At 70.3% G+C, this 21,538-nt stretch overlaps 3 protein-coding genes across 4 annotated transcripts; 1 reads left to right on the top strand and 2 right to left on the bottom strand.

Moving 5' to 3' along the window:
• Positions 1-704: 704 nt before the first annotated feature.
• Positions 705-11,862, top strand: CLCN2 (chloride voltage-gated channel 2). 2 transcript variants are annotated; one of them, XM_067002692.1, is made up of 24 exons: positions 705-841; positions 5,040-5,196; positions 5,574-5,705; positions 5,822-5,950; positions 6,064-6,197; positions 6,283-6,360; positions 6,435-6,513; positions 7,166-7,291; positions 7,369-7,453; positions 7,543-7,644; positions 7,750-7,834; positions 7,918-8,073; positions 8,484-8,553; positions 8,669-8,779; positions 8,972-9,185; positions 9,304-9,437; positions 9,526-9,683; positions 9,768-9,873; positions 9,953-10,026; positions 10,591-10,641; positions 10,990-11,028; positions 11,155-11,259; positions 11,350-11,436; positions 11,517-11,862. In XM_067002692.1, the coding sequence occupies exons 1-24, from the start codon at positions 791-793 to the stop codon at positions 11,706-11,708; spliced, it is 2,655 nt and encodes an 884-aa protein (XP_066858793.1). In that variant the 5' UTR covers positions 705-790; the 3' UTR covers positions 11,709-11,862. The 2 variants fall into 2 exon arrangements, with proteins under 2 accessions (XP_066858793.1, XP_066858794.1); XM_067002693.1 differs by lacking the exon at positions 10,591-10,641.
• A 242-nt stretch (positions 11,863-12,104) lies between these two features.
• LOC136791476 (heat shock protein beta-7-like) lies at positions 12,105-15,187 on the bottom strand. Its single transcript, XM_067002695.1, has 3 exons — positions 14,929-15,187; positions 14,240-14,391; positions 12,105-12,343 (listed from the first exon to the last, which is right to left on the bottom strand). The coding sequence occupies exons 1-3, from the start codon at positions 15,143-15,145 to the stop codon at positions 12,131-12,133; spliced, it is 582 nt and encodes a 193-aa protein (XP_066858796.1). The 5' UTR covers positions 15,146-15,187; the 3' UTR covers positions 12,105-12,130.
• Positions 15,188-16,820: 1,633 nt separating this feature from the next.
• FAM131A (family with sequence similarity 131 member A) lies at positions 16,821-21,328 on the bottom strand. The gene is made up of 6 exons (XM_067002694.1): positions 20,989-21,328; positions 19,289-19,419; positions 18,364-18,457; positions 18,079-18,261; positions 17,736-17,864; positions 16,821-17,477 (listed from the first exon to the last, which is right to left on the bottom strand). Exons 1-6 carry the CDS (start codon positions 21,017-21,019, stop codon positions 17,020-17,022), a joined length of 1,026 nt encoding a protein of 341 aa, XP_066858795.1. The 5' UTR covers positions 21,020-21,328; the 3' UTR covers positions 16,821-17,019.
• Between the last annotated feature and the right edge of the window lie 210 nt (positions 21,329-21,538).

The following is a 21,538-nucleotide window of genomic DNA, read 5'->3' as shown; positions in this document are numbered from 1 at the left end:
CGGCTGCCCCTGAGCCCATCACGGCGGGGAGACGGAGGTGTTGGTGGCCCCGGGGGGACAGCAGCCGGCGTGCCATGCCCGAGCGCCTCGCCCAAGGAGCGCCGGTGCCAAGCTGTGCCCGCGCGCCCCTCCGGAGAGGGCTGAGCTGCTGCTGCCCAGCGGGTCCGGCAGCGAAGAGAGGAGTCCAGGATCCCCTCCCCGGGCTGGCATCGCCGGGGCGCTGAGCGGTGCCGCGGTAAGGACGTGCTCCCTGCACCCTTGGGTGCCTCCGACGGGTCCTCGAGGTGCCTGCAGCCTGCGGGCATCCCCGGTCCCCCTGCTTCGTCCCCGGCGATGCCAAGGCATGGGGGCACTCTGCTCCCCAGCCCCGACCCCCCATGGGGCTGGGGGCTGGACCCCAGCTCGGTGCCCCCCAGTTCTGTCCCCTCTGCTCCCAACCAGCCGCCCCCACCCCACAACGGGGCTGGGGGGAGCAGCACCACCCCCCTGCGGGTCCCTGTGCCCGCGGAAAGGAGCGCATGGCCCGCGGCGGGGGGCTCCAGGGTCACCCCAGCCCGGGGGGCGCCGAGTGCCCCCCGGCAGCCCCCGAGCAGGGCAGAGCCCCCCCGCCCCGCGCACCCCCCGTTCCCCGGTGCCGGTGCCGGGTGCTGGCGGCGGAGGCGGAGCGCGGCCGGTCCCACCCCCGGGCAGTGCCCCGGGGCCCGCCCCGCACGGCCCGGGAGGAGCCGCTGCCGCCGCGGGCACCGGCACCGGCACCGGCACGGCCAGGAGCACCGGCAGCACCGGCACCATGGCCTCCGAGAGCGCGGAGCAGCGGGCGCTGCAGTACGAGCAGACCCTGGTGAGCGCAGCCCGCACCGGGCACCGGGCGCACCGCGGGGGGCACCGGGCGCGGCGGGGGCACCGGGGGCAGCAGCACGGCTCGGGGAGGGGGTGACGGGGCTGGGGGGGCTGTGCCCGTTCCCCCCCCCCCACCCCGGGGTGCTCTGCTCGGGGCGGCAGGGCCAATGACACCTGTCCTGTCCCGCCCCCCCCCCCCCTCCATGGCCTCGCTGTGCCCCCCGCCCCCCCCGGAGCTCTGGGGACCACCTGTGGCTGGGCAGGGCGCTGGGGCGGGGGGCGGGGGGGGAGGGATTCTTGGTGCCATCCCACAGCTCCCCAGTGCTCCGGGAGCCCACTGGAGGCCCCAGCCTCACAGCAGGACCCTTGCTCATGCTTCCACCATCACCCCCCCCCCTCCCCAGCAAGCCCTCATCGTGGGGGGGGGGGGGGGGTGACGCCCACCCCCAGGGCCCCTCCGGGGGTGCCTCCGCGCCACCCGGCACCCTTTACCCCCCCACGCTCCACCCGGCCCCAGCCCTCTGCCCCGCAGATAGCGTATCTCCCCCGCCTGCAACCTTAGCCCTGTGTTTACGACTCCGTCCCCTCCCCGCTGCCCCCCCCCCGGTGCCCAGCTGCCCCGCGGTGATCTCCCTCCCCGCCGTGCCCACAGCCCCCTCCACTGCCCGCAGCCCTCTGACATCCCGGCCAAAGGTGCTTCTCCCCGGCCCCTGCTTGGGCCAGCGCCCGGCGTGGCTCGGCAAACGGGTACTTTGCCCTGGCAAAGGCCTGCGGGCGGGCAGGGCAGGAGAGGCGGGCAGGGAAGGGGCAGAGCCACCACCGGGCACCCGTGCCCGCAGCTCCCCGGGTTTGCGGGGAGCCTGAGCCGGCTGCGTGCAGCAGGGCTGGCGCGTGGCGCGGTGCTCCCGCTGCGCCGGGCACGCGTTGTCCTCCCAGGCACCTTTATCTGGGATCCCCGTGGTGCCCACCCCCAGCCGCCCCATCCCCTGCGGGGTCTGGCTGCCTGGCATCTCCCCGATCCGTGCTCTGGCTCTGCTCCATCCAACGGGAGCCACGGGGCTGCCCCTTTCTCCCCCCCAGCACCAGACTGACCCCCCCACGCCGTGTCCACAGCGCATACGCAGAGGCACCGCGGTGCCGGGGAGCCTGTGGGCAGCGCAGGAGGGGAGAGGCACGCTGGCACAGGGCTGGCATCAGGGCAGCCTCACATGGTGCCGGCAGACTTTGCCCTGCTCTCCTCAAGGCGGGGAGGCACCCACGCCCTGGGCACCTCGGGGTGCCCATCCCCATGGCCTCAGGGCTGCGGAAAGGCTCCCGAAGCCGCCCGAGGCTCGCCCACACGGGCGAGGCTGGGGACGGGCGCCTGTCCCGTGGCCTCGTGCCTGGCTTTCGGAAGCCGCCCCCGTGCCAGGCAGGAGGGCGGGTGCCCAGCCCTCCCCAGCACCTCCGGCTCCTGCCAGCACCTGCCCAGAGCCTTGGGCTCCGGCCGGAGCCTGCCAGCCCTGGGGACAGCCCCGCTGTCTGCCCCGTGCCCCCACGTTGTGCCCGCCCTGGACACCCCACGCTGCGTGGGATGTGTGGGGTGGGTGCCTGTGGGAAAGCCCCCGGCAGGGGTAGGGGTGCCCAGGGTCCGTGCCAGCCCCGGTGCCCCCCGCATGCCAGGGAAGCAAAGGGCCTCTGGGGGGGAGGATTAAGCTCGACAAACTGCCCTTGTTCGCCGCGGAGCCGCTCAGGGCGATTAGAGCCCGGCTAAGACAGGCAGCGTGACACGGATCCCCCCCCCAGCCTCTCTGTCCCCCTGGCTGCCACCCCAGGGGACCCCCGCTCCCCCTTTAAATGCCCCCACCAGGGTCACATTTTGGGGGGGGAGGTCAGCTGGCCCTGTGTGCCCTCCCTGTGTGCCAGCAGCCCCGGCGCAGGACGGGGACCCCGCTCCTCCTGCCTGCTTGATCTGGGGGGAGTAGGGACGAAAGGGGAGGCTGTGGCTCCCACGGCCGTGGGCACCCCTTCCAGGAGGGCTCAGTGCCCCGGCTGCCATGGGACGGGGTGGCACGGGGACACAGCGGAGCCCTGTGCACTGCATCACCCGGGCGCAGCGGGCACCGCGGGCTGGCACGGCCCGAGGGGCTCGGCACGGCTCGTGCCTGCAGCGGGGGAGCCCGGTCCCAAAATACCGGCCTCGGCCCGCGCCCGTGTCCCCGTGTGCCCCCCGCCAGGCCCCCCCCCGTGCCCGCTCCCTGCCCGCCCGGCACTGTGATTGTTCAGCTGCTTCGCGGCGGAGGCCGGAGTCCCGGGGCTGTTTGTGTTTCAAAAGGCCTTTGTGGAAAAATAACCCGAGCGGGAGGAGGAGGAGGAGGAAGGCAGAACCCACCGCTGGCCCTCGCCAGCAGCCGGGGCTGCCCGGCCCTGCCACGGGGCACCCCAAGGGGCCCATGCCATGCCCGTGGGGCGGTGGCATGGCCCCTTGGCTCCCATCGCCCCGTTACAAGCGGGGTTGGCTGCAGATGGGGGTCAGAGGGGAGCAACCCCACTCCCAGCCAGGCTAACCCCCTTGCAGCTATAGGGGCATCCCGCCAGGGACCCCAATACCTGTGGGGCAGCGTTCCAGCTCCCGGCATGGGGCATGGAGCCGGCCTGGGGGTGCCCCGGTCCCAGCTTAGGGGGGCAGCGAGGTCAGGGGGAGGCGGGCGCTTGGCAAGCCGACAGCGCTCCTCGGGCGCGGGGCCGTTTGTTCTTCCAGAGGAAACAAGCCTGGCCCGAAGGGAGCCTTTGAACGCCGGGCCCCGTGCGGGGCCGGGGTCCTCCTCTGGCAGGCGATGCTGAATCCAGCCCCGAGGAGGCTGAGCTGGCGTCTCCGCCGCCTCCGCCCCGCTCGCGCCTGCCCCTTGCACATTCCCCTAGGGCCAAGGACCCGCCGAGCCCCGTGCGGAGCAGGAGTTCAGGGCACGATCCGTGCCAGGAGGGTTAGCGATGGACACGTGTCCCTTCCCTTTCTCCCCCCACCGCTGAGCTCAGCCCGGGTATCAGACAGCAGAGAATCCAGCCGGCGCCACTCTGGCTGCTTTCTGCTCCGTGCCAGAGGGAGCTGGGCAGGATGCGCAGTGGGGAGCGATGCCCCACGGGGAATGCACCTCCGCGCCGTCCCCACGGGAGCTGGCACGTGCCCTGGGGTGCGTGAGCGGGGTCGGGCATCGCCGGTGGCAGCCGGGGCCGTGCTGCCCACGTGCTGAGCGCGGTGCCCACCCGTGCCGGGGCCCCTCTGCTGGGCACGGTGCCGGGCCGGGGGCTGCAGGGCGGCCACGTGCGGCACGGCGGGTGGGCGCGCCATCGGCATGGGGCTCACGTCACCCCGACGTGGGAGCCTGGCAGGGGCCCCCGCGGCCCTGAAGCCTCCCTTTGTGCCGGGCCAAGCTCTGGCGCTTGGCATTCAGGTCGTGCTGGGGGGGAGCGAGGCGGAAACCAAGCAACCGAGCCCTTGGCAGTGCCCGCTCGCGCGGGACAAGTGCCCCCAGCTCGGCGGGGAGGACAGGCACAAAGAGCTCCCGGCTGGCACGGGGGGCACTGCCCGGGGCCAGGCCACGTGCCACGTGCCACCCGAGGAGGAGGGGGTGTCCACCATCTGGGCACCGTGCCCCTGTTTGCCTCGCACCCCCTTGCTCCCAAATTTCCCCCTTGCCTGTGGCCAATGCCCTGCCCCACGCTGCCCTCCTGCCCCCAGCCTGGGGCACGTGGCATGCCAAGGGCACCCCCCCCCGTGGGGGGCATCCCAACCGTATTTCTAATGGTGCCGAGGGGAGGCGCACAGCCAGTGCGAGCACAACCCCAATATCAGCCCTCAGAGAATCGCCCAGCCAGCCTGGCCGTGCTCCTGGCACCGGAGGCCCTTCTCCACCCACCACCAGCCCAGCCCGGTGTCCGCGGCACCTGGGCAGGGCTGGGGACTGGTACCAGCGGGGCCGGGTACTCGTGCTCAGCACGTGGTGGGCGAAACAATCGCGATCGATCCCCGCACGCCGTGATCTGCCCAGCCCCTTCCATGCCTCCCCCCCCCCAAAAAAAAAAACATTTGCCACCCCTTTCCCCACGGGGTGCTGTCACCTGTCCCCTCCCACAGTCCCCCACCAGTGCTCGCCGCTCCCCTGCCTCAGTTTCCCCACCTGGCCGCCCCCCAACGCCTGTCCCCTCTCCTTCCCCCCCAGATGTATGGGCGCTACACGCAGGACCTGGGCACCTTTGCCAAGGACGAGGCAGCCCGGCTGCGGCTGCAGCAGGAGCAGGGGGACGACGGCACCCCGCAGCCACGCCGCCCCTCCGAGCTGCTGGAGTACAGCCAGGGCTGCTGCGCCCCCCGCTGCGGTGAGGGGACACGGAGGGGGGGCAGTGAGGGGACACGGAGGGGGGACGGGGACAAGGCGGCCGTGCAGCTTCACGCGCCTCTGGGCACCGCGGCTGCGGGTAGGGTTTCTCCTGCTGTCATGGGACACTGGCGCCGAGGACAATGCCACCTGCCCGCCGGGCAGCGGGGACACAATGGCCCAAAATAGCAGGGATGGGGGGGGGCCCCCACCGCTCCTCTTGGGGCCGTGCCGAGGGGGCAGCGCTTGTGCGAGCGGCGCGGGGCCAAGCTGTGTCCCTGCACACGCGGCGTCCTCGCAGCTGGAGCACGTGGCGGTGCTGCCCCCCGTGTGCCCATCCCCGGGGCGCCCGGCCCTGAGCCTGCCCTGTGCCCGCAGGCTGCGCCGTGCGGTGCCAGCGGTTCTTCATCGCCAGGGTGGGCGAGGACTGGGTCTTCCTCATCCTCCTGGGGCTGGTCATGGCGCTGGTGAGCTGGGCCATGGACTTCGCCATCGCCACCTGCCTCCAAGGTGAGTGGGCACGGGTGGGTGGCGGGCTCCCCAGGTGGACCCACGGGGTGGCCGTGCTGTGGGGCTGTGCCATGTCCCCTGCCACCCGCGACCCGTCTCGCCTGCTGCGCCCGTAGCCCAGAAGTGGATGTACGGGGGCCTGGACACCAACGTGCTGCTGCAGTACCTGGCCTGGGTCACCTACCCCACCGTGCTCATCACCTTCTCGGCTGGCTTCACCCAGATCCTCGCCCCCCAGGCTGTGGGTAAGATGCTGGGGTCTCCCCTCCTGGGTGTCCTGGGCTATAGGGTTGGGGGTCCTGAGGGTCTTCCAAGGGCCCCCTAGGGCCGTGGGTCAGGGCTGTCCCTGTGGCACCAGGCTCGGGGATCCCCGAGATGAAGACCATCCTGCGGGGGGTCGTGCTGAAGGAGTACCTCACCCTCAAGACCTTCGTGGCCAAGGTGATCGGGCTGACGTGCGCCCTGGGCAGCGGCATGCCCCTGGGCAAGGAGGTGAGGGCACTGCCTGGGGCCGGGGCAGGCGGTGGGCATGGTGGGGGCATGAAACTCAGCCCCCCCCCTTGTTGTGTCCCTGCAGGGCCCCTTCGTCCACATCGCCAGCATGTGCGCAGCCCTGCTCAGCCGCTTCCTCTCCTTCTTCGGGGGCATCTATGAGGTGAGTGGGCAGACAGGCAGGGTCTGGGGGGGATGAGGGGGGGCAGCACCCCCTGACCCAATTCCCACCCGCAGAACGAGGCGAGGAACACCGAAATGCTGGCAGCCGCCTGCGCCGTCGGTGTCGGCTGCTGCTTCGCCGCCCCCATCGGAGGTAGGGTCCCCCCCGCCCCCACGTCCTGCCCGGGCTCCTGGGTCCTCGCGGGGAGGCCAGCAGGACCCTGCCCCTCGCGCCCCTCGCTGCCAGGCGGGGGACAGGGACCTGCCCGCCCCGTGCCCCCCGGGGCCGGCTGGCATGGGAGAGGCAGTGCTGCTAGACAGGGTGCCCGCGGGGCGGAGGAGGAAGGGAGGAGCGGGCGCCGTCCTCCCGGAGGTGTAACGTCTCGTCTCGTCCTCTCCCCCGCCACGCTACGCTCCAGGGAGCTCCCCGCTCCGGCCCCGCTGAGCCCTGCCCGTAGGTTGGTGCCGTGTCTAACTCTTGCCTTGCCCCGTGCGTGCTGAGCCACCCCGTCCACCCACCTGTCTGTCCGTCCGTCTGCGTGCGCCCCCAGCCCCAGAGCCGGCTGCCGCCCACCCCACCCCGTGCCTGCTCACGTCCCCGCACTGCCCTCTTGCTCGCACCCGGTGCAGACGGCCGGGGACCGGCCGTGCGCTTTGCCGAGGAAGCCCGTGACCCACAGCGTGGCCGTGGGGCCGGCCAGCCCCGCGGGGGCCCCGGGAGGGATGCGGGAAGCATGCCAGGAGCCTGGTCTCTGCCTGGCTTTCGCCTCCCTCTCCTCTCGTCCTTCCCCCCTCCCTGGTGCCAGGTGTCCTGTTCAGCATCGAGGTCACCTCCACCTTCTTCGCCGTCCGCAACTACTGGCGCGGCTTCTTCGCCGCCACCTTCAGCGCCTTCATCTTCCGTGTCCTGGCTGTCTGGATCAAGGACGAAGGTACCTCCTGTGGGGCGGGAGGCTGAGGGGCACTGGCGTCCCCCACCCGGCCCCGCTGACCCCCGCCGTGCCCCCAGAGACCATCACAGCGCTCTTCAAAACCCGATTCCGCCTTGACTTCCCCTTCGACCTGCAGGAGCTGCCTGCCTTCGCTGTCATCGGGTGAGTGTGGCTGCCCCATCCCACGTCCCTGTCCCCACGTCCCCAGGGTGGCAGCGGGACGCGGGCGCTCACCCCCGGCTCACCCTCAGGATCGCCAGTGGCTTCGGGGGCGCACTCTTCGTCTACCTCAACCGCAAGATCGTGCAGTTCATGCGCCGCCAGAAGACCATCAACCGCTTCCTGATGAAGAAGTAGGTGCCTTGTCGTCCCCACCGCCAGGACAGAGTGACCGTCCCCTCCGGGGTGGCAGGGCTGGGGCTGCACCGGTGTCACTTCCCCCCGTGCCACCCCGCCAGGCGCCTGCTGTTCCCTGCTCTGGTGACGCTGCTCATCTCCACGCTGACCTTCCCACCCGGCTTCGGACAGTTCATGGCCGGACAGGTAGCCACAGTGGGGCCAGGGGGCAAAGTGCTGGCCCCGTGGGCCACCAGCAGCACCCCTGGCTCACCCCTGCGCCTCCCCAGCTCACCCAGAAGGACACGCTGGTGACGCTGTTTGACAACCAGACGTGGTCCAAGCGGGAGCCCAGCGATGAGTTCGAGTACATTGGCATCTTGGAGGCCTGGCGCAATCCCCGCTCCAACGTCTTCGTCACCCTCGTCGTCTTCATCCTCATGAAGGTAGGTGCGTCATGCCCCGGCTGGCCCCAGCCAGCCCCTGGCTGCCACCAGCTGGCACTGGTGAGGGTGGGGGTGACTCCTGGATGCCACCAAGGAGGTGCTGGATGCTTGCCACCGAGGTGCTACCAGGAGGCACGGGGCGGCCACCAAGGTGGTGGCATGGTGCCACCAACATGCTGCCAAAGAGATCTTGGCCGGGAGCCACCGAGGTGCCACCGGGGAGGTGCTGGCGGGATGCCACCAGGTGCCCCCGGGAGGTGCTGGCTGGGTGCCCCCTGGGAGGAGGCGGCTGCCCCACGGCACGGGGCTGTGCCCGCATCCTGCTCCACGGCTGTGGGGCACGGCTGGGGCTGGAGGAGAGCCAGGCCGGGGGGGGGGGCAACTGACGTGAGTCCATGTCCCCTGCGCAGTTCTGGATGTCAGCCCTGGCCACCACCATCCCGGTGCCCTGCGGAGCCTTCATGCCCGTCTTCGTCATCGGTGAGAGCCGGCCCGGCCCTGGGGCTCCCTCCTCCGTGGGTGTCCCACGGCGCGGCCTGGGGGCAGGAGAGGGGTCGGGTCCCCACGGCCCCCGCCAACCCCTCTCTGTGGGCAGGGGCAGCCTTCGGGCGGCTGGTGGGGGAGAGCATGGCAGCCTGGTTCCCCGACGGCATCCACACCGACAGCAACACCTACCGCATCGTGCCGGGGGGCTACGCCGTGGTGGGTAAGCACCACGCTGGGGACGCCGCGTGCCACCGCTCGGGGGTGCTCCAAGGGAGCTGCTGGGGTTCTGGGTGACCCCTGCCAATGGGGATGTCCCAAGGGTGTCCCAGGGGTGCGGGACATGGCCCCGCGGGCAGGCAGACGGGCACCTGATGGCTGCCCCTGTGTCTCCCGGGGACGCGCGCGGGCGCAGGGGCGGCCGCGCTGTCGGGCGCCGTCACCCACACGGTGTCCACGGCCGTCATCGTCTTCGAGCTGACGGGACAGATCTCGCACATCCTGCCCGTCATGATCGCCGTCATCCTGGCCAACGCCGTGGCCCAGAGCCTCCAGCCCTCGCTCTACGACAGCATCATCCGCATCAAGAAGCTGCCCTACCTCCCCGAGCTGGGCTGGGGGCACCACGAGTGAGTGCCACCCTGCTGTGTCCCCACGTCCCCAGCCAGCCCTGCCACGGGGCACGGGGATGGGGCCAGTGGCATGATGTGGCCACCACACTGAGGTCACCGTGCCTGCCCCGGGCAGGAAATACAACGTGCGGGTGGAGGACATCATGGTGCGGGACATCCCCTACGTCTCCCTCAACTGCAAGTACCGGGACCTGCAGCACGTCCTGCACAGCACCAAGATGAAGAGCCTGGCGCTGGTGGATTCAGCTGGTGAGAGGCGGGCAGGGGCAGCTCTGGTACATCTCCGGGGTCCCCACGGCACCATCCCCTCCAACATTTGTTCCCTCTCCACCATCAGAGTCCATGATCCTGCTGGGCTCCATCGAGCGGGAGCAGGTGGGGGCCCTGCTCAGCCAGCAGCTCCATCCCCAGCGCCGGCTCCAGGCCCTGCGGCAGAGGGCACGGGCAAGCTTCGAGGATGGGCACCGGCTCTCTGAAGCCAGCGTCTGCTTCCAGGTGAGGGGGCTGCAGGGGCAGCCACCCTGGGGTGCCCCCACCAGGGTGCCCGCGTCCCCCAACCCTGTCCCTTCCTTCTCGCAGATCAACACGGAAGCCTCTTCCTTCGCCCCCACGCGCGGCAGCTCCCGCAAGCCCCTGAAGCCAGCGCTGAAGCGGGTGCCCAGCGTCCCCACCAACAGCCCCCCTGGTGAGTCTGTGCCCTGTGCCCCCCATGGAACCCCCCCCCCCCGCCATGTCCCTGCGCTGACCCCTCTGCCCACCTGCAGCCGGCACTGCTGACACCTCCGGCATCGCCCTCAAGAGCCTCTTCTGTGCCAACACTGCTGCAGAGCCCGCGGAGGTGAGCGCTTGTTCCTGCCCATCCCATCCCTCTGCATCCCCACTTGACCTTTCCCATCCCATTCTTTCCCATCCCTACTTGAACCTTCCCACCCTGCCTATCCCTTCCTGTTCCTGCCCTTCCCACCCCATCCATCCCAACCCATCCCATCTCATCCCAACACATCTATCCCATCCCAGTCCAACCCAATCATCCCATCCCATCCCATCCCATCCCATCTCATCTCATCCCAACACATCTATCCCATCCCATTCCAACCCAATCATCCCATCCCATCCCATCCCATCCCCTCCCAACACATCTCTCCCATCCCATTTCAACCCATCCATCCATCCCATCCCAACCCAACCCAACCCAACCCATTCATCCCAACCCGACCCAACCCATCCCAACCCAACCCATTCATCCCAACCCGACCCGGCCCATCCCAACCCAACCCAACCCAATCCAACCCAACCCAATCCCATCCCATCCCATCCCTCACCCACCTTTCCCATCCCATCCTGACCGGCCCCTCCCCACGGTGCCGCCCCTAACGCCGCCGTCTCTCCCGCGTGGTGCCAGGCGCAGGGCACGGCCCCTCGCAAGGCCAAGCACGTCCGCATTTCCATCACGGTAAGCTGCAGGCAGGGTGTGGCTCCTCTCAGCCAATCAGAGGCCAGCCTGGATCCTCTTAACCAATCAGGAGCCCGGCACGATTCTGCTTGGCCAATCCCATTTGGCCCACATCTGCGCAGCCAATCTCAGCCTGTCCCGATTTCCGCTCGGCCAATCAGGGCGTGTGAACTCTCGATCCCAAATCCGCTTGGCGAATCGTAGCGCGACCGGGATCTCCCCGGCTGATCCCAGCCGCTTTCCTCAGCCAATCATGCACCAGCCCGCGTTCTCTCCACCAATCACAAGCCGGGCTTGGCTGATCTCGGTGCCCCCAGCTGGCCCCGCTCACCCCCACCTCTCCCGCAGGAGGACGTGGATGCGGGGGACCGGATGACGCCGGCAGAGGTGAGACCCCCCCCATGCCCACCATGGGGAGGGTGAGGGGCGCCCCTACAGCCCTACGGCCCCGTGATGGGGAGGTACGGAGGTTTTGGGGGGGCCATGCCCCACGGCCTGGTCCCCCCGCCCCAGATCCTGGCGTGGGAGGAGCAGCAGCTGGAGCAGCCCGTGGACTTCGGCAGTGCCCAGATCGACCCCGCGCCCTTCCAGCTGGTGGAGTGCACCTCGCTGCACAAGGTATGCCCGTGTCTCCCCCCCCCAGTTTGTGCCCATTGCGCCCCCCTCCAGTCTGCCCCCCCAAATTCTGAGCCCCCTGTCTCCCCGCAGACCCACACCATCTTCTCACTGCTGGGCCTCGACCACGCGTACGTCACCAGTATTGGGCGCCTGGTGGGCATGGTGTCCCTCAAGGAGGTGAGGAGCCGCAGGGGGGGCTCTGGCGGTGGGGTTGGGAGCTCCACACCTGCCCGCTGATGACATTGGGGTTCCCGCAGCTCCGCAAGGCCATCGAGGGCTCGCTGACGGCCAAGGGGGTGAAGGTGCTGCCACCGCTCGCCAGCTTCCGCCGCAGCAGCACCAGCGCGCCCGAGCCCGACACCACCGACCTGCGCCAGCTCTGGGACCGCCACCAGCACCACCCCATGCCCCGCGAGGCCGGCCCCGATGACGGCGACACCGACAAGTGACGGCGACACCAGACACCCCACCACCACCACCCCACGTCCCCCACCCATGCGCTGGGGGCGGGCACTGCAGGGTCCCCCCCTATCCCCCGCGGGTACCGGGGGATGCCCGCACCGGGTCCTGGCGTAGGGTGGGTGCCCTCGACCCGGCAACAGGGGTGGCCAGGTGCCCCCCAGCCTGCCCACACCCCCCCACCTTCCCTGCCAGCTCCTGGGGCTCCCCACATCACTACCTCCACCCCCCCCCCCCTCAGCCCCCAGCCCCAGTGCTCCCCCAGGCACGGCCACAGCCTCGCCGCATCACCCCCCATGTAAATACAGAGATTTTTATATTAATTTAATAAAAGGACTTTATAAACAGAGCCACCATGCCGCAGCACGGAGGCACCAGCCGAGCCCCCACCCTGCATGGACCGGGGTCGCCGTCACTGTCCCCGCACCGGCCCCGCTCCCAGCGTGGCCTCGCTGCGGTACAGCGGCTGCGGGGGTTCGCCGGGGCGGGTGCCGGCGCGGCGCCGGGCGGTGATGAGCAGCGTGCCAGCTTCGGTGAGGGCACAGCTCACCGACAGCGGGTCCGTGTCCTCAGGCAGCCGACACTGGTGGGTGAAGGTGTCACACACGGTGCCGTCCTCGGCCACCTGTGGGGAAGTGGTGCCGGCATGGTACGGCACAGTGCGGCACAGCGCGGCACAGCGTGGCACAGCGCGGCACAGCGTGGCACAGCGCGGCACAGCGTGGCACAGTGCGGCACAGCGTGGCACAGCGTGGCACAGTGCGGCACAGCGTGGCACAGCGTGGCACAGTGCGGCACAGCGTGGCACAGCGTGGCACAGCGCGGCTCAGTGCGGCACAGCGCGGCACAGTGCGGCACAGTGCGGCATAGCATGGCACAGTGTGGCACAGCGTGGCACAGCACGGCACAGTGCGGCACAGCGTGGCACAGTGTGGCACAGCATGGCACGGTACGGCACAGTGCGGCACAGCGTGGCACAGTGCGGCACAGCGTGGCACAGTGCGGCTCAGTGCGGCACAGTGCGGCACAGCGTGGCACAGTGCGGCACAGTGCGGCACAGTATGGCACAGTGCGGCATAGCGTGGCACAGTGCGGCACAGCGTGGCATGGTACGGCACAGTGCGGCACAGCGTGGCACAGTGCGGCACAGTATGGCACAGTGCGGCACAGCGTGGCATGGTACGGCACAGTGCGGCACAGCGTGGCACAGTGTAGCACAGCATGGCATGGTACGGCACAGTGCGGCACAGCGTGGCACAGTGCGGCACAGCGTGGCATGGTACGGCACAGTGCGGCACAGCGTGGCACAGTGTAGCACAGCATGGCATGGTACGGCACAGTGCGGCACAGCGTGGCACAGTGCGGCACAGTATGGCACAGTGCGGCACAGCATGGCACAGTGCGGCACAGCGTGGCATAGTGCGGCACAGCGTGGCACAGTGCGGCACAGCGTGGCACAGTGCGGCTCAGTGCGGCACAGTGCGGCACAGCGTGGCACAGTGCGGCACAGTGCGGCACAGTATGGCACAGTGCGGCATAGCGTGGCACAGTGCGGCACAGCGTGGCATGGTACGGCACAGTGCGGCACAGCGTGGCACAGTGTGGCACAGCATGGCACGGTACGGCACAGTGCGGCACAGCGTGGCACAGTGCGGCACAGCGTGGCACAGTGCGGCACCGTGTGGCACAGCGTGGCACGGTATGGTACAGTGCGGCACAGCGTGGCACAGTGCGGCACAGCATGGCACAGTGCGGCACAGTGTGGCACAGTGCGGCACAGCATGGCACAGTATGGCACAGCGTGGCACAGTGCGGCACAGTGCGGCACAGCGTGGCACAGTGCGGCACAGTGCGGCACAGTATGGCACAGTGCGGCACAGCGTGGTACAGCGTGGCACAGTGCGGCACAGTGCGGCACAGTATGGCACAGTGCGGCACAGCGTGGCACAGTGTGGCACAGTGCGGCACAGTATGGCACAGTGCGGCACAGCGTGGCACAGTGTGGTACAGCGTGGCACAGTGCGGCACAGTGCGGCACAGCGTGGCACAGTGTGGTACAGCGTGGCACAGTGCGGCACAGTGCGGCACAGCGTGGCACAGTGCGGCACAGCGTGGCACAGTGCGGCACAGCACGGCACAGTGCGGCACGGTACGGCACAGTATGGCACAGCGCGGCATGGCACAGCACGGCAACACACGACGGCTATGCACAGTGGGCACTTCCCAGTTACCCCAGTGCAAGTGTGGGGGATTCCCAGCCACCCCAGCAGGGAGCAGCTCCCAGTTGCCCCAGTCTTACAGAGGGGTTGTTTCCAGTCCCCCCATTACCCCAGTGACCATTCCCAGTTTCCCCACTCTCAGCGAGGACAGTTCCCAGTTCCCGCAGTGGCTGCTCCCAGTTACCCCCATGGAAGATGATGGGTGCCACGGGGCAGAGCTGGGGCTTGTCCCCCACCCCAGGCAGCAGGGGCCCGTGTTTGGGGTACGGGGGCTGTCCCCCCCCACCCCCCCGGCTCCTCACCTTCTCGGCCCGGATGGCGACGTGGCCATTGGAGGTGGTCACCACGATGTCGGGGGGCTCAAACTGGCTGACGTCGGCCACCACCTGGTAGGTGTCCCCCTGGGCCCGCACCCAGGTGCCCAGGCTGCAGGGGTACATGGCCCCCGGGGACCCTGCGGGGACCGGTCATGGGGGTCAGCAAGGGGGGGGGCGGGCACAGCATTCAGGGGTGTCAAGGGAATTGGGGGGTGCAGGAGAGGCTAGGGCTGCTGTTTTGGGGGGGCTGGGGGTGGCAGGTGACACTGGTGGTTGGGGACATTGGGAAGGCTGCATGGGGAGCTGGGCACCCCAGGTGTACGGGGCCGGGGGGTACAGGGTGGGCTGGGGGTGCCCAAAGGCTGTAGGAGGGTCTGGGGGGGGGGGGGGGGGGGCATGGGTGGCCTGGGAACAGGTGGGGACACAGGAGATGGCCAGGAAAATTTGGGGGGAGAAGGCTGGGGGGGGGTTGCTGGGGTTTCTGAGACATTGCAGGGAGGGAAGAACTGGGGACACAGCGCCTGGGGACCTTGGGGAGCACGGGGGGGGGGGGGGGGGGGGGGGCGTGAAGGGACTTGGCAGGGGGTGCAGGATGATCCAGAGAGCCATGGGGTGCTCAGGGGACAGGGCTCAGGACAGGAGGGTACAGCTCGGGGTCCCCCCCCACCCCATACCTGGGTACCCGAAGGCGTCGTAGCGGTACCGCTCCCCCTCGAAGCGGGGCTCTGGGTGCCCCGGCCCCTGGCTGTAGGTGCTGATGCACTCGGCGCGGTACGTGGCGGCCGAGCTGAGCGAGGCCATGTCACCGTGCCGGTGCCACCGAGCCCCTGTCCCCAGCGCCCAGGTCCCCAGGGGAGGGGGCCGGCCGTGCGCCCGCCGCCGCATGCCCATAATTAGCCCGGTGAGGCACGGCCACCCCGGCCAGGAATGCGAGATAACGGCCGGGGCCTCTCCGTCACCCTACGGCAGGGGGGACACGCAGGGGACGTGCCGTTGTCACTGCCATCCCGCCACCCCCAGCGGGCCCCCCCCCCCCTTGGGGACCAGGTGCCCCCCACGCGCAAGGAGAGGCAGCCGGTGCAGCGCTCACACCACTGACTTTATTGAAGGCCTGGCGGGACGGAGGTGGGGGTGCTGGGGGGGGCGGGCACCCATGGGTGCCATGGCACGGGGCTGGGGGGCATCTCCCAGGGCCCCTGGCACCCCGTGGGTACGTACCGGTGTGCACACACGTGCTACCCGCACGTTTGCACACATGCAGGCGTGCATATACATGCACACACGTGTTCATGCACGCACGCCCATGTGCTCGTGCACACGCGCACCCGTTGCCTCTGCGAGCACTGCTCCGCGCACGTCTGTGGAGCTGCGCACACCGAACAAAGCCCCCACACCCCTTTTCCCCCATCCCAGGGTGGGTTTGGGGCCACGACTCCAGGCTCGTCCTGCCCGGTGTCCGCTGTCCCCAAACAGCACGGGGACACGGTGCCATCGCTGGCCGGATGGCAGGGAGCCCCTCGGCGTGGCGGCCAGCCCCTGCGCCCCCCGGCAGGTTGGCCGTGCGGGGGTGGGGACCCCACGGCGGGGACAGGGTGGCATGGGGCAGCAGTGGGGGTGTTTGGTGGTGTGGGAGTGAGGGCGCGCGGAGGGTGAGGGGCTGGGGGTGCAGGGGGGGGACACCGTGGCCGGGCAAAGGGTGGCATGCAGTGGGCGAGCGGCCCCACGAGAACACGTGCCATGCAGGAAGAAGGGGGGGGGCAAGCGTTGGCGAAAACTGGCATTCCTTCCCCAAACGGTGTGCCCGGACACCTGGGGGGGCCCCGTGCCAGAGGGGGGGGCCGGTTGCCCTTCATGTAGGCACTTGGTTCCCTGCTAGGGGTGAGTGACCTGGGGACGGGGATGTCGGTCCCGGGACCTGCTGCTCACCCCCCCATACACACCCCAGTTTGGCCCACGGCAGCCCTGGGGGGCTCTGGACACTGAGCCCCCCGGCATGTGCCCGCTTTGGGGCTGTCTGCGGGGTGCTGTCGCTGGTGGCCTCCCAGCACCCAGGCTGGGGGGGCCGTGCCCACCAGGCCCCCACCTGCAACCTCCCCGTGCGAGCCCCACACGCGTACAAAAGCCGAGAGAGCCCCAGCACTGCGGCGCATCCACGTCCCCCCCAGCCCCCCACCCCGAGGCAGCAGTTCACAGTATAAAACTCGGTCCAATAAAAGCCAGTGGGGGGCGAGGACAAAAGACCCCTGCTCCACAAATCCCCCCCCCCACAGTCCCAGTGCTGCCAGCCCAGGATGCGGGCACAGGGCAGGGGCACCGGGGGCTGCCCAGAGAGGTTCGGCTGTGCCTACGAGGGGGGGGGCCCTGTGCCCAAAAAGGGGAGCCCGGAGCGGCGAAGGGGGGAGCATGCGAACAGCCAGCCCCCATGAATTCAGGTCCCATCAGTCTTGGGGGGGCACGGAGGGGGCGCGCCGGGGCGTTGGGTGGGGGGCTGACCCCCACACCCTTCCCCACGCAGTCCCTCCCCGGTTCTCATGCAAAAAAAAGAAAAAAAACAAAAAAAACAACAGATGAGGGCAAAGAGATGTGGACGAGTGCGGCCGGGGGGGCACACTGAAGGAGGGGGGCACCTCTCTGTCCCCCCCCCGCACCCTGCTAGCGCAAGGAGCCGCAGCAGGACCCGTCCCTCGCCCAGCGCGGGGCTGGGCCGGGGCGCGGTGGCGGGGGGCCGGTGCCCCTGCGGGAGAGGCAGGGTCCCCGGGGGGGCCTCACGGCTCCTCAGCCTCCTCCTCATCCTCCTCCTCCTCCTCCAGCGACACCACCCCGGAGGAGGCGACGTCGGAGACTTTCCGGCAGAGCGGGAAGTCCTTGCTCAGCACCACCTCGTCCTCGGCGGGCGAGAGGCAAGCCTCGGCGTAGGACACGGGGTACAGGGAGTCCTGGCACCGGAGCCGTGCCAGGCCCCGCAAGGCACTTTGGCTGGCCGGGGGGGGCAGCTTGGGCAGCAGCAGGTCCTCGCCCCCCAGGGAGCCCAGCAGTTTGGCAGTGAGTTCGGAGGGCGACACCATCTCCAGGCTGCAGAGGCTGGAGCAGAGGGTCTCGGGGGACAGGGTGTGCGAGGAGTCGCTCTCGGGCTCGCAGGAGCCGTGCCGCACGCCCAGCTGGCACAGGTGACCCTGCAGGAGGTCTCGCAGCAGCGCGCTGGCGGGCACCGAGCCGGACAGCTCTGCGGGGAGCAGGGGTCAGCCCCGGTGCCGTCCCAGTAAAAGCCAACCCCCACACCCAGTGACACCACGGGGACGGTGCCCCCTTTGCCCGCAGAGAGCTCCACGCGCGGCACGGGGACGTGCCGGCACAGGGCACGGTGCTGTAAGGGGGTCACCAGGATGGGAATCGCGGCTGGGCACCGGGCACCCCGCTCCCTCCCACCGGACTGTGCCCCACGGTGCAGGTCACTGTCCCCACGGGTCCCCGAGGCGCTCACCGGTCGGCTGGGAGCTCTCCGTGGAGGGCATGAAGTCCTCGTCGTAGGACTCGTCGTTGGAGTCGTCCCCGTCCACCGAGGACCAGGCGCGCAGCTTGGCCTCGGCGATGGCAAACTGCTCCGCCACGCCTGGCAGGGACAGCGCGGTCACTGCCGGGGGGTGTCCCCAAGCCCCTCGGTGTGCCCGGCAGCGAGCGTGGCAGGGACACGCCGTCACAGCGGGGATGGGGAATGGCAGGGATGGCCCCCTGGGACGGGGCACAGCTCCCCGTGGGACGGAGGGACGGAGGGACGGACAGACGGAGGGACGGGTGGGGATGCGGGGACCCCGCGTGGTGCCCACCTGCGGCGAAGCGCGCCTCCTGCTCGCCCTCACTCAGGTGGCAGTAGGAGCTGAAGGCGCTCTCCAGGGCGGCAGGCGGCTCCACAGGCTTGCACCAGCCCTTCCACTCGATGAGGTGGGCGACGCGGCCCTGCGCCATGGCCGTCGGCTTCGTCACGTGCTCCTTCACCACCTGCGAGATGCCTGGGGCGCCGCTGCGTCAGCACCACGGGGACCCCACCGCCCTCCCCGGTGCCCCCCCATGCAACACCCGGACACCCCCCCCCACCCCCCCCCAGCAGTTACCGTGCAGCGAGGAGCGGGCCAGGGCGGCGATCTCCTGGATGGTCAGCGCGCGCCGCGACTTGGGCAGCATCTCGACAGTGTCTTCAACATTGACCTGCGGGGACAGGCAGGGCGTCACGGCCCCGTGTGCGCCACGTGCCAACAGCCCCAGTGGGGCAGAGCACCCTCACCGTGGGTACACCGCACCACCGGCTGCGTGCACGTGGGTGTGAGCCATGTTAGTGCGCACACGTGCTGTGCACGCTTGCACCCCCATACACACACAGCACAAAGGCTTTCAGTGCACACACGTGCACGTGTGCCCGCTCACATCACCGCGTATGTGCTCGTGCTGACCACAAGCACACGCTGTGCACACGTGTGCGTGCACACACGCGGGCGCTCGCTGCAGACAGGCCCCCCCCCCTTGCTGTGCACACATGCGATCGCCGCACCCACGTGCGCTCTCCGTGCACACTCCTCGTGCACAGGTACTGCACACACGCGTGCACCCCCATACGTGCGCTCACTGCACAGGCGTGCACCCGCACACGTGTGCATGCCAACTGGTGCAACCGCCGGTGCCCCCCAGCTCACGCACACACACACACACACACGTGCAAAGCTGCCTGTGCCGGGCTCCCCGGTGCCCGCCGTGCCGGGGCGTCCCGCAGCGGGTCCCCGCTTCCCATCGGCTAGCCCACGGCCGTGGGGAAGCGATGCGGGATTTGGAGGCGCGCAACAAATTGAATTGCCATGGCAACGCGGCGCCGTGGACTGATTTCTCCCAGGATACAGCCCGGCTCGGGGCTGACGTCAGAGCAGCCCCGGCGCCGGCTGCGCGCTGGCAGGGCCAGGCAGGGCGGGCAGGCAGCGGGGCCCCCGCGCTCGGTGGGGCCGTGCGCCCCGGCACGGCTCGGCACGGCTCGGCACGGCTCGGTGGTACCTCGAGGAAGTCCTGGCTGTCGAAGGAGGCCTGGCGCAGCAGGCGGTGCAGCGGGGCTGGCCGGGCAGCACGCAGCGGCGACAGCGCTTTCACCTCCTTCCACTCCACGCACAGGGTGGTGTCCACGGCCACTGCGGGGAGAGCCGGGGCGGCCTCAGCGCCTCCGTCCCCAACAGGATGGAGGCTCTGGGCGGGCTCCCTGGGGCGGCCATCCCTCGCCCCGCATGAGACCGGACACAACTCATGGCAGGGATCCTTCCCCCCGCGGCGCTGCGGTGCGGGTGACTCACGCCCGGGCAGCTCGTCCGCCTGTGTCAGCGGTAACGCGCGGCACCGGCCTGGCACCAGCACCGGGCGCACGTCCCGGCTTGGCGGAGGTGTTGGGAGCAGACCCCAGCGGAGGGCACATCTCGGGCTGTGCGCACCCGACGGGGATGGGATGGGGATGGGATGGGGATGGGATGGGGAGCAAGCGGTGGCATCCAGTGCCAACGGGGGGACATGGCAGGGTGCCCCTGGGATGGGGCCAAGGTAGGCAGGGAGCAAGGGGGGGCTTTGGGCAGGGTTTAGGGCCTGGGCCAAGCGTTGGGTATGGGGAGGGGGTTGGTGCTCCTGCACCCCCTCCAATTCCCCATCTCTGGGACCGGAGGGGAGCAGATAAGAGCAGGGACACCCGCGCTCCATCCCAACAGCCTGACATCCCCAGGCAGATGGGTTCCCTCCCCCTCCTGCACTGGGTCCCCCACTGCTGGGGCCGGGGAGGGTCCCCACGTCTCTGCAGCCCCCTGGGGGCCACAGCAGGACGTCCTCACGGAGCCTCCCCCCCACACACACCGAGGTGGGCCCGGCTGATGTCAACTGGCCGTGGGGTGGGATACGGGGGGGGGGCAAAGCGCCCTGATCCCCATCGGGGGCAGCCCCTGGCTCCTGGGGAAGCTGCCGACGGCATCACCATGGCATCGGCTGTGGGCAGGGGCACCCCCGGGACACCCCGGCATCGGCCCCCCCAGCACCAACACAGCCCCCACGGCTGCCAGCCCCCAGGAGAGGCTGGGATCACTGCACGGCCCCGTAGCCACCCACCGCCCCCGCCCCCCCAGCAGCACCCCCAGGGCAGCTGCAGCACCCCCACAGCCCCCCCACGGCACCACCCCGCATCCCCGCCAGCCCCCGTAGACACCCCCAAACCCCCCCCATCCCTCACAGCACCCCACACCCCGCCAGGCCTCTAAACACCCCCCAGCCCCTTCGCAGCCCCCCCCCCCCCCATTTCCCCTATCTCCCCTCTCCCCCTGCGCCCCCCGGCTCCCCATAAGCAGCACCCCAAGGCCCCAACCCCACAAGACCTCCACGGCCCCCATCCCCTATATAAACCCAAACCCCCCAGCATGCTCAAACTCCCTATACCCCCCCCCAAATCCTCCAACCCTCTGCGCCCCCTCCCCACGTCCCCAAGCCCCGTAACCCCCCAAACCCCCCAACCCCCCCCACTCCACCCCCCCACCCCCTACCCCCCAACACCACCCCAACCCTCCTCCCCCCCCGCAACCCCCATAGCCCCCCTAACCCCCATCACCCTCCCCGCATCCCCCAGCCCTCCGGATCCCCCAGAAGCATCCTCCCTGTGACCCTCTCCCCCCCCACCCCCCCCTCGGCCCCCGTACCCCCCTCCCGGCCCCCCCCCGGCCCCGCTCACCCACCGATGGTGGTTTTGGAGCCGATGCAGCCCATGCTCCCGGGGGGGCCCCGGTGCGGGCACTACCGCCGGCTCCTCGCCGCCCGCATCGCCCCCCGGCCGCATGGGCGGCCCCGGGCGGGGTCCGCGCCCCCCGGACGGCGCTGCCGGTGCGGGACCCCCCCGGGAGGTGCGGGACCCCCCCCCCGGGAGGTGCGGGAGCCCCGAGCGGTGCCTGCGCCGGGCCGGGGAACGGGCACGTCCAGAGACGTCACCGCTGGGGGAGGAAGAGGAGGAGGAGGAGGAGGAGGAGGGAAGGGAGGTGGGGAGGAAGAGGAGGAGGATGGGGAGAGATGGAGGGAGGGGAGAGGAAGGCCGGGGAATGGCCTGGGGGGGGGGGGGGAGGAGGAGGGGAGAGGAAGGCTGGGAGGAAGAGGAGTGAGAGAGAGGAGCGGGGGGCTGAAGGCAGGCGGGGAGGACGGAGGAAGAGGGGGGCTGGAGGAAGAGGAAGAGGGGGATGAAGGAAGGGGGGGGGCGGCGGAGGACGGGCGGAGGAAGAGGAGGGGGCTGAGGAG

Source organism: Anser cygnoides, chromosome 9, assembly GCF_040182565.1.
Source record: "Anser cygnoides isolate HZ-2024a breed goose chromosome 9, Taihu_goose_T2T_genome, whole genome shotgun sequence".
Taxonomy (NCBI): domain Eukaryota; kingdom Metazoa; phylum Chordata; class Aves; order Anseriformes; family Anatidae; genus Anser; species Anser cygnoides.
The sequence above is the reverse complement of the archived record's forward strand: the minus strand, read 5'-3'. Positions and strand labels throughout refer to the sequence as shown.

What these genes read in the sequence shown, in the direction of transcription:
- CLCN2 (XM_067002692.1), top strand. Translation starts at nt 791, where the DNA reads ATGGCCTCCGAGAGCGCGGAGCAGCGGGCGCTGCAGTACGAGCAGACC. An exon ending in CATCGCCACCTGCCTCCAAG is followed by an intron (nt 5,706 to 5,821) that starts GTGAGTGGGCAC and finishes CTGCGCCCGTAG; the next exon opens with CCCAGAAGTGGATGTACGGG. An exon ending in CTGCTGCAGAGCCCGCGGAG is followed by an intron (nt 10,027 to 10,590) that starts GTGAGCGCTTGT and finishes GCGTGGTGCCAG; the next exon opens with GCGCAGGGCACGGCCCCTCG.
- LOC136791476 (XM_067002695.1), bottom strand. Translation starts at nt 15,145, where the DNA reads ATGGGCATGCGGCGGCGGGCGCACGGCCGGCCCCCTCCCCTGGGGACC. An exon ending in CGACGCCTTCGGGTACCCAG is followed by an intron (nt 14,392 to 14,928) that starts GTATGGGGTGGG and finishes CGGTCCCCGCAG; the next exon opens with GGTCCCCGGGGGCCATGTAC. An exon ending in TCGCCATCCGGGCCGAGAAG is followed by an intron (nt 12,344 to 14,239) that starts GTGAGGAGCCGG and finishes ACTTCCCCACAG; the next exon opens with GTGGCCGAGGACGGCACCGT.
- FAM131A (XM_067002694.1), bottom strand. Translation starts at nt 21,019, where the DNA reads ATGGGCTGCATCGGCTCCAAAACCACCATCG. An exon ending in GGCCCGCTCCTCGCTGCACG is followed by an intron (nt 18,262 to 18,363) that starts GTAACTGCTGGG and finishes GCGGCGCCCCAG; the next exon opens with GCATCTCGCAGGTGGTGAAG. An exon ending in GGAGGCGCGCTTCGCCGCAG is followed by an intron (nt 17,865 to 18,078) that starts GTGGGCACCACG and finishes TGTCCCTGCCAG; the next exon opens with GCGTGGCGGAGCAGTTTGCC.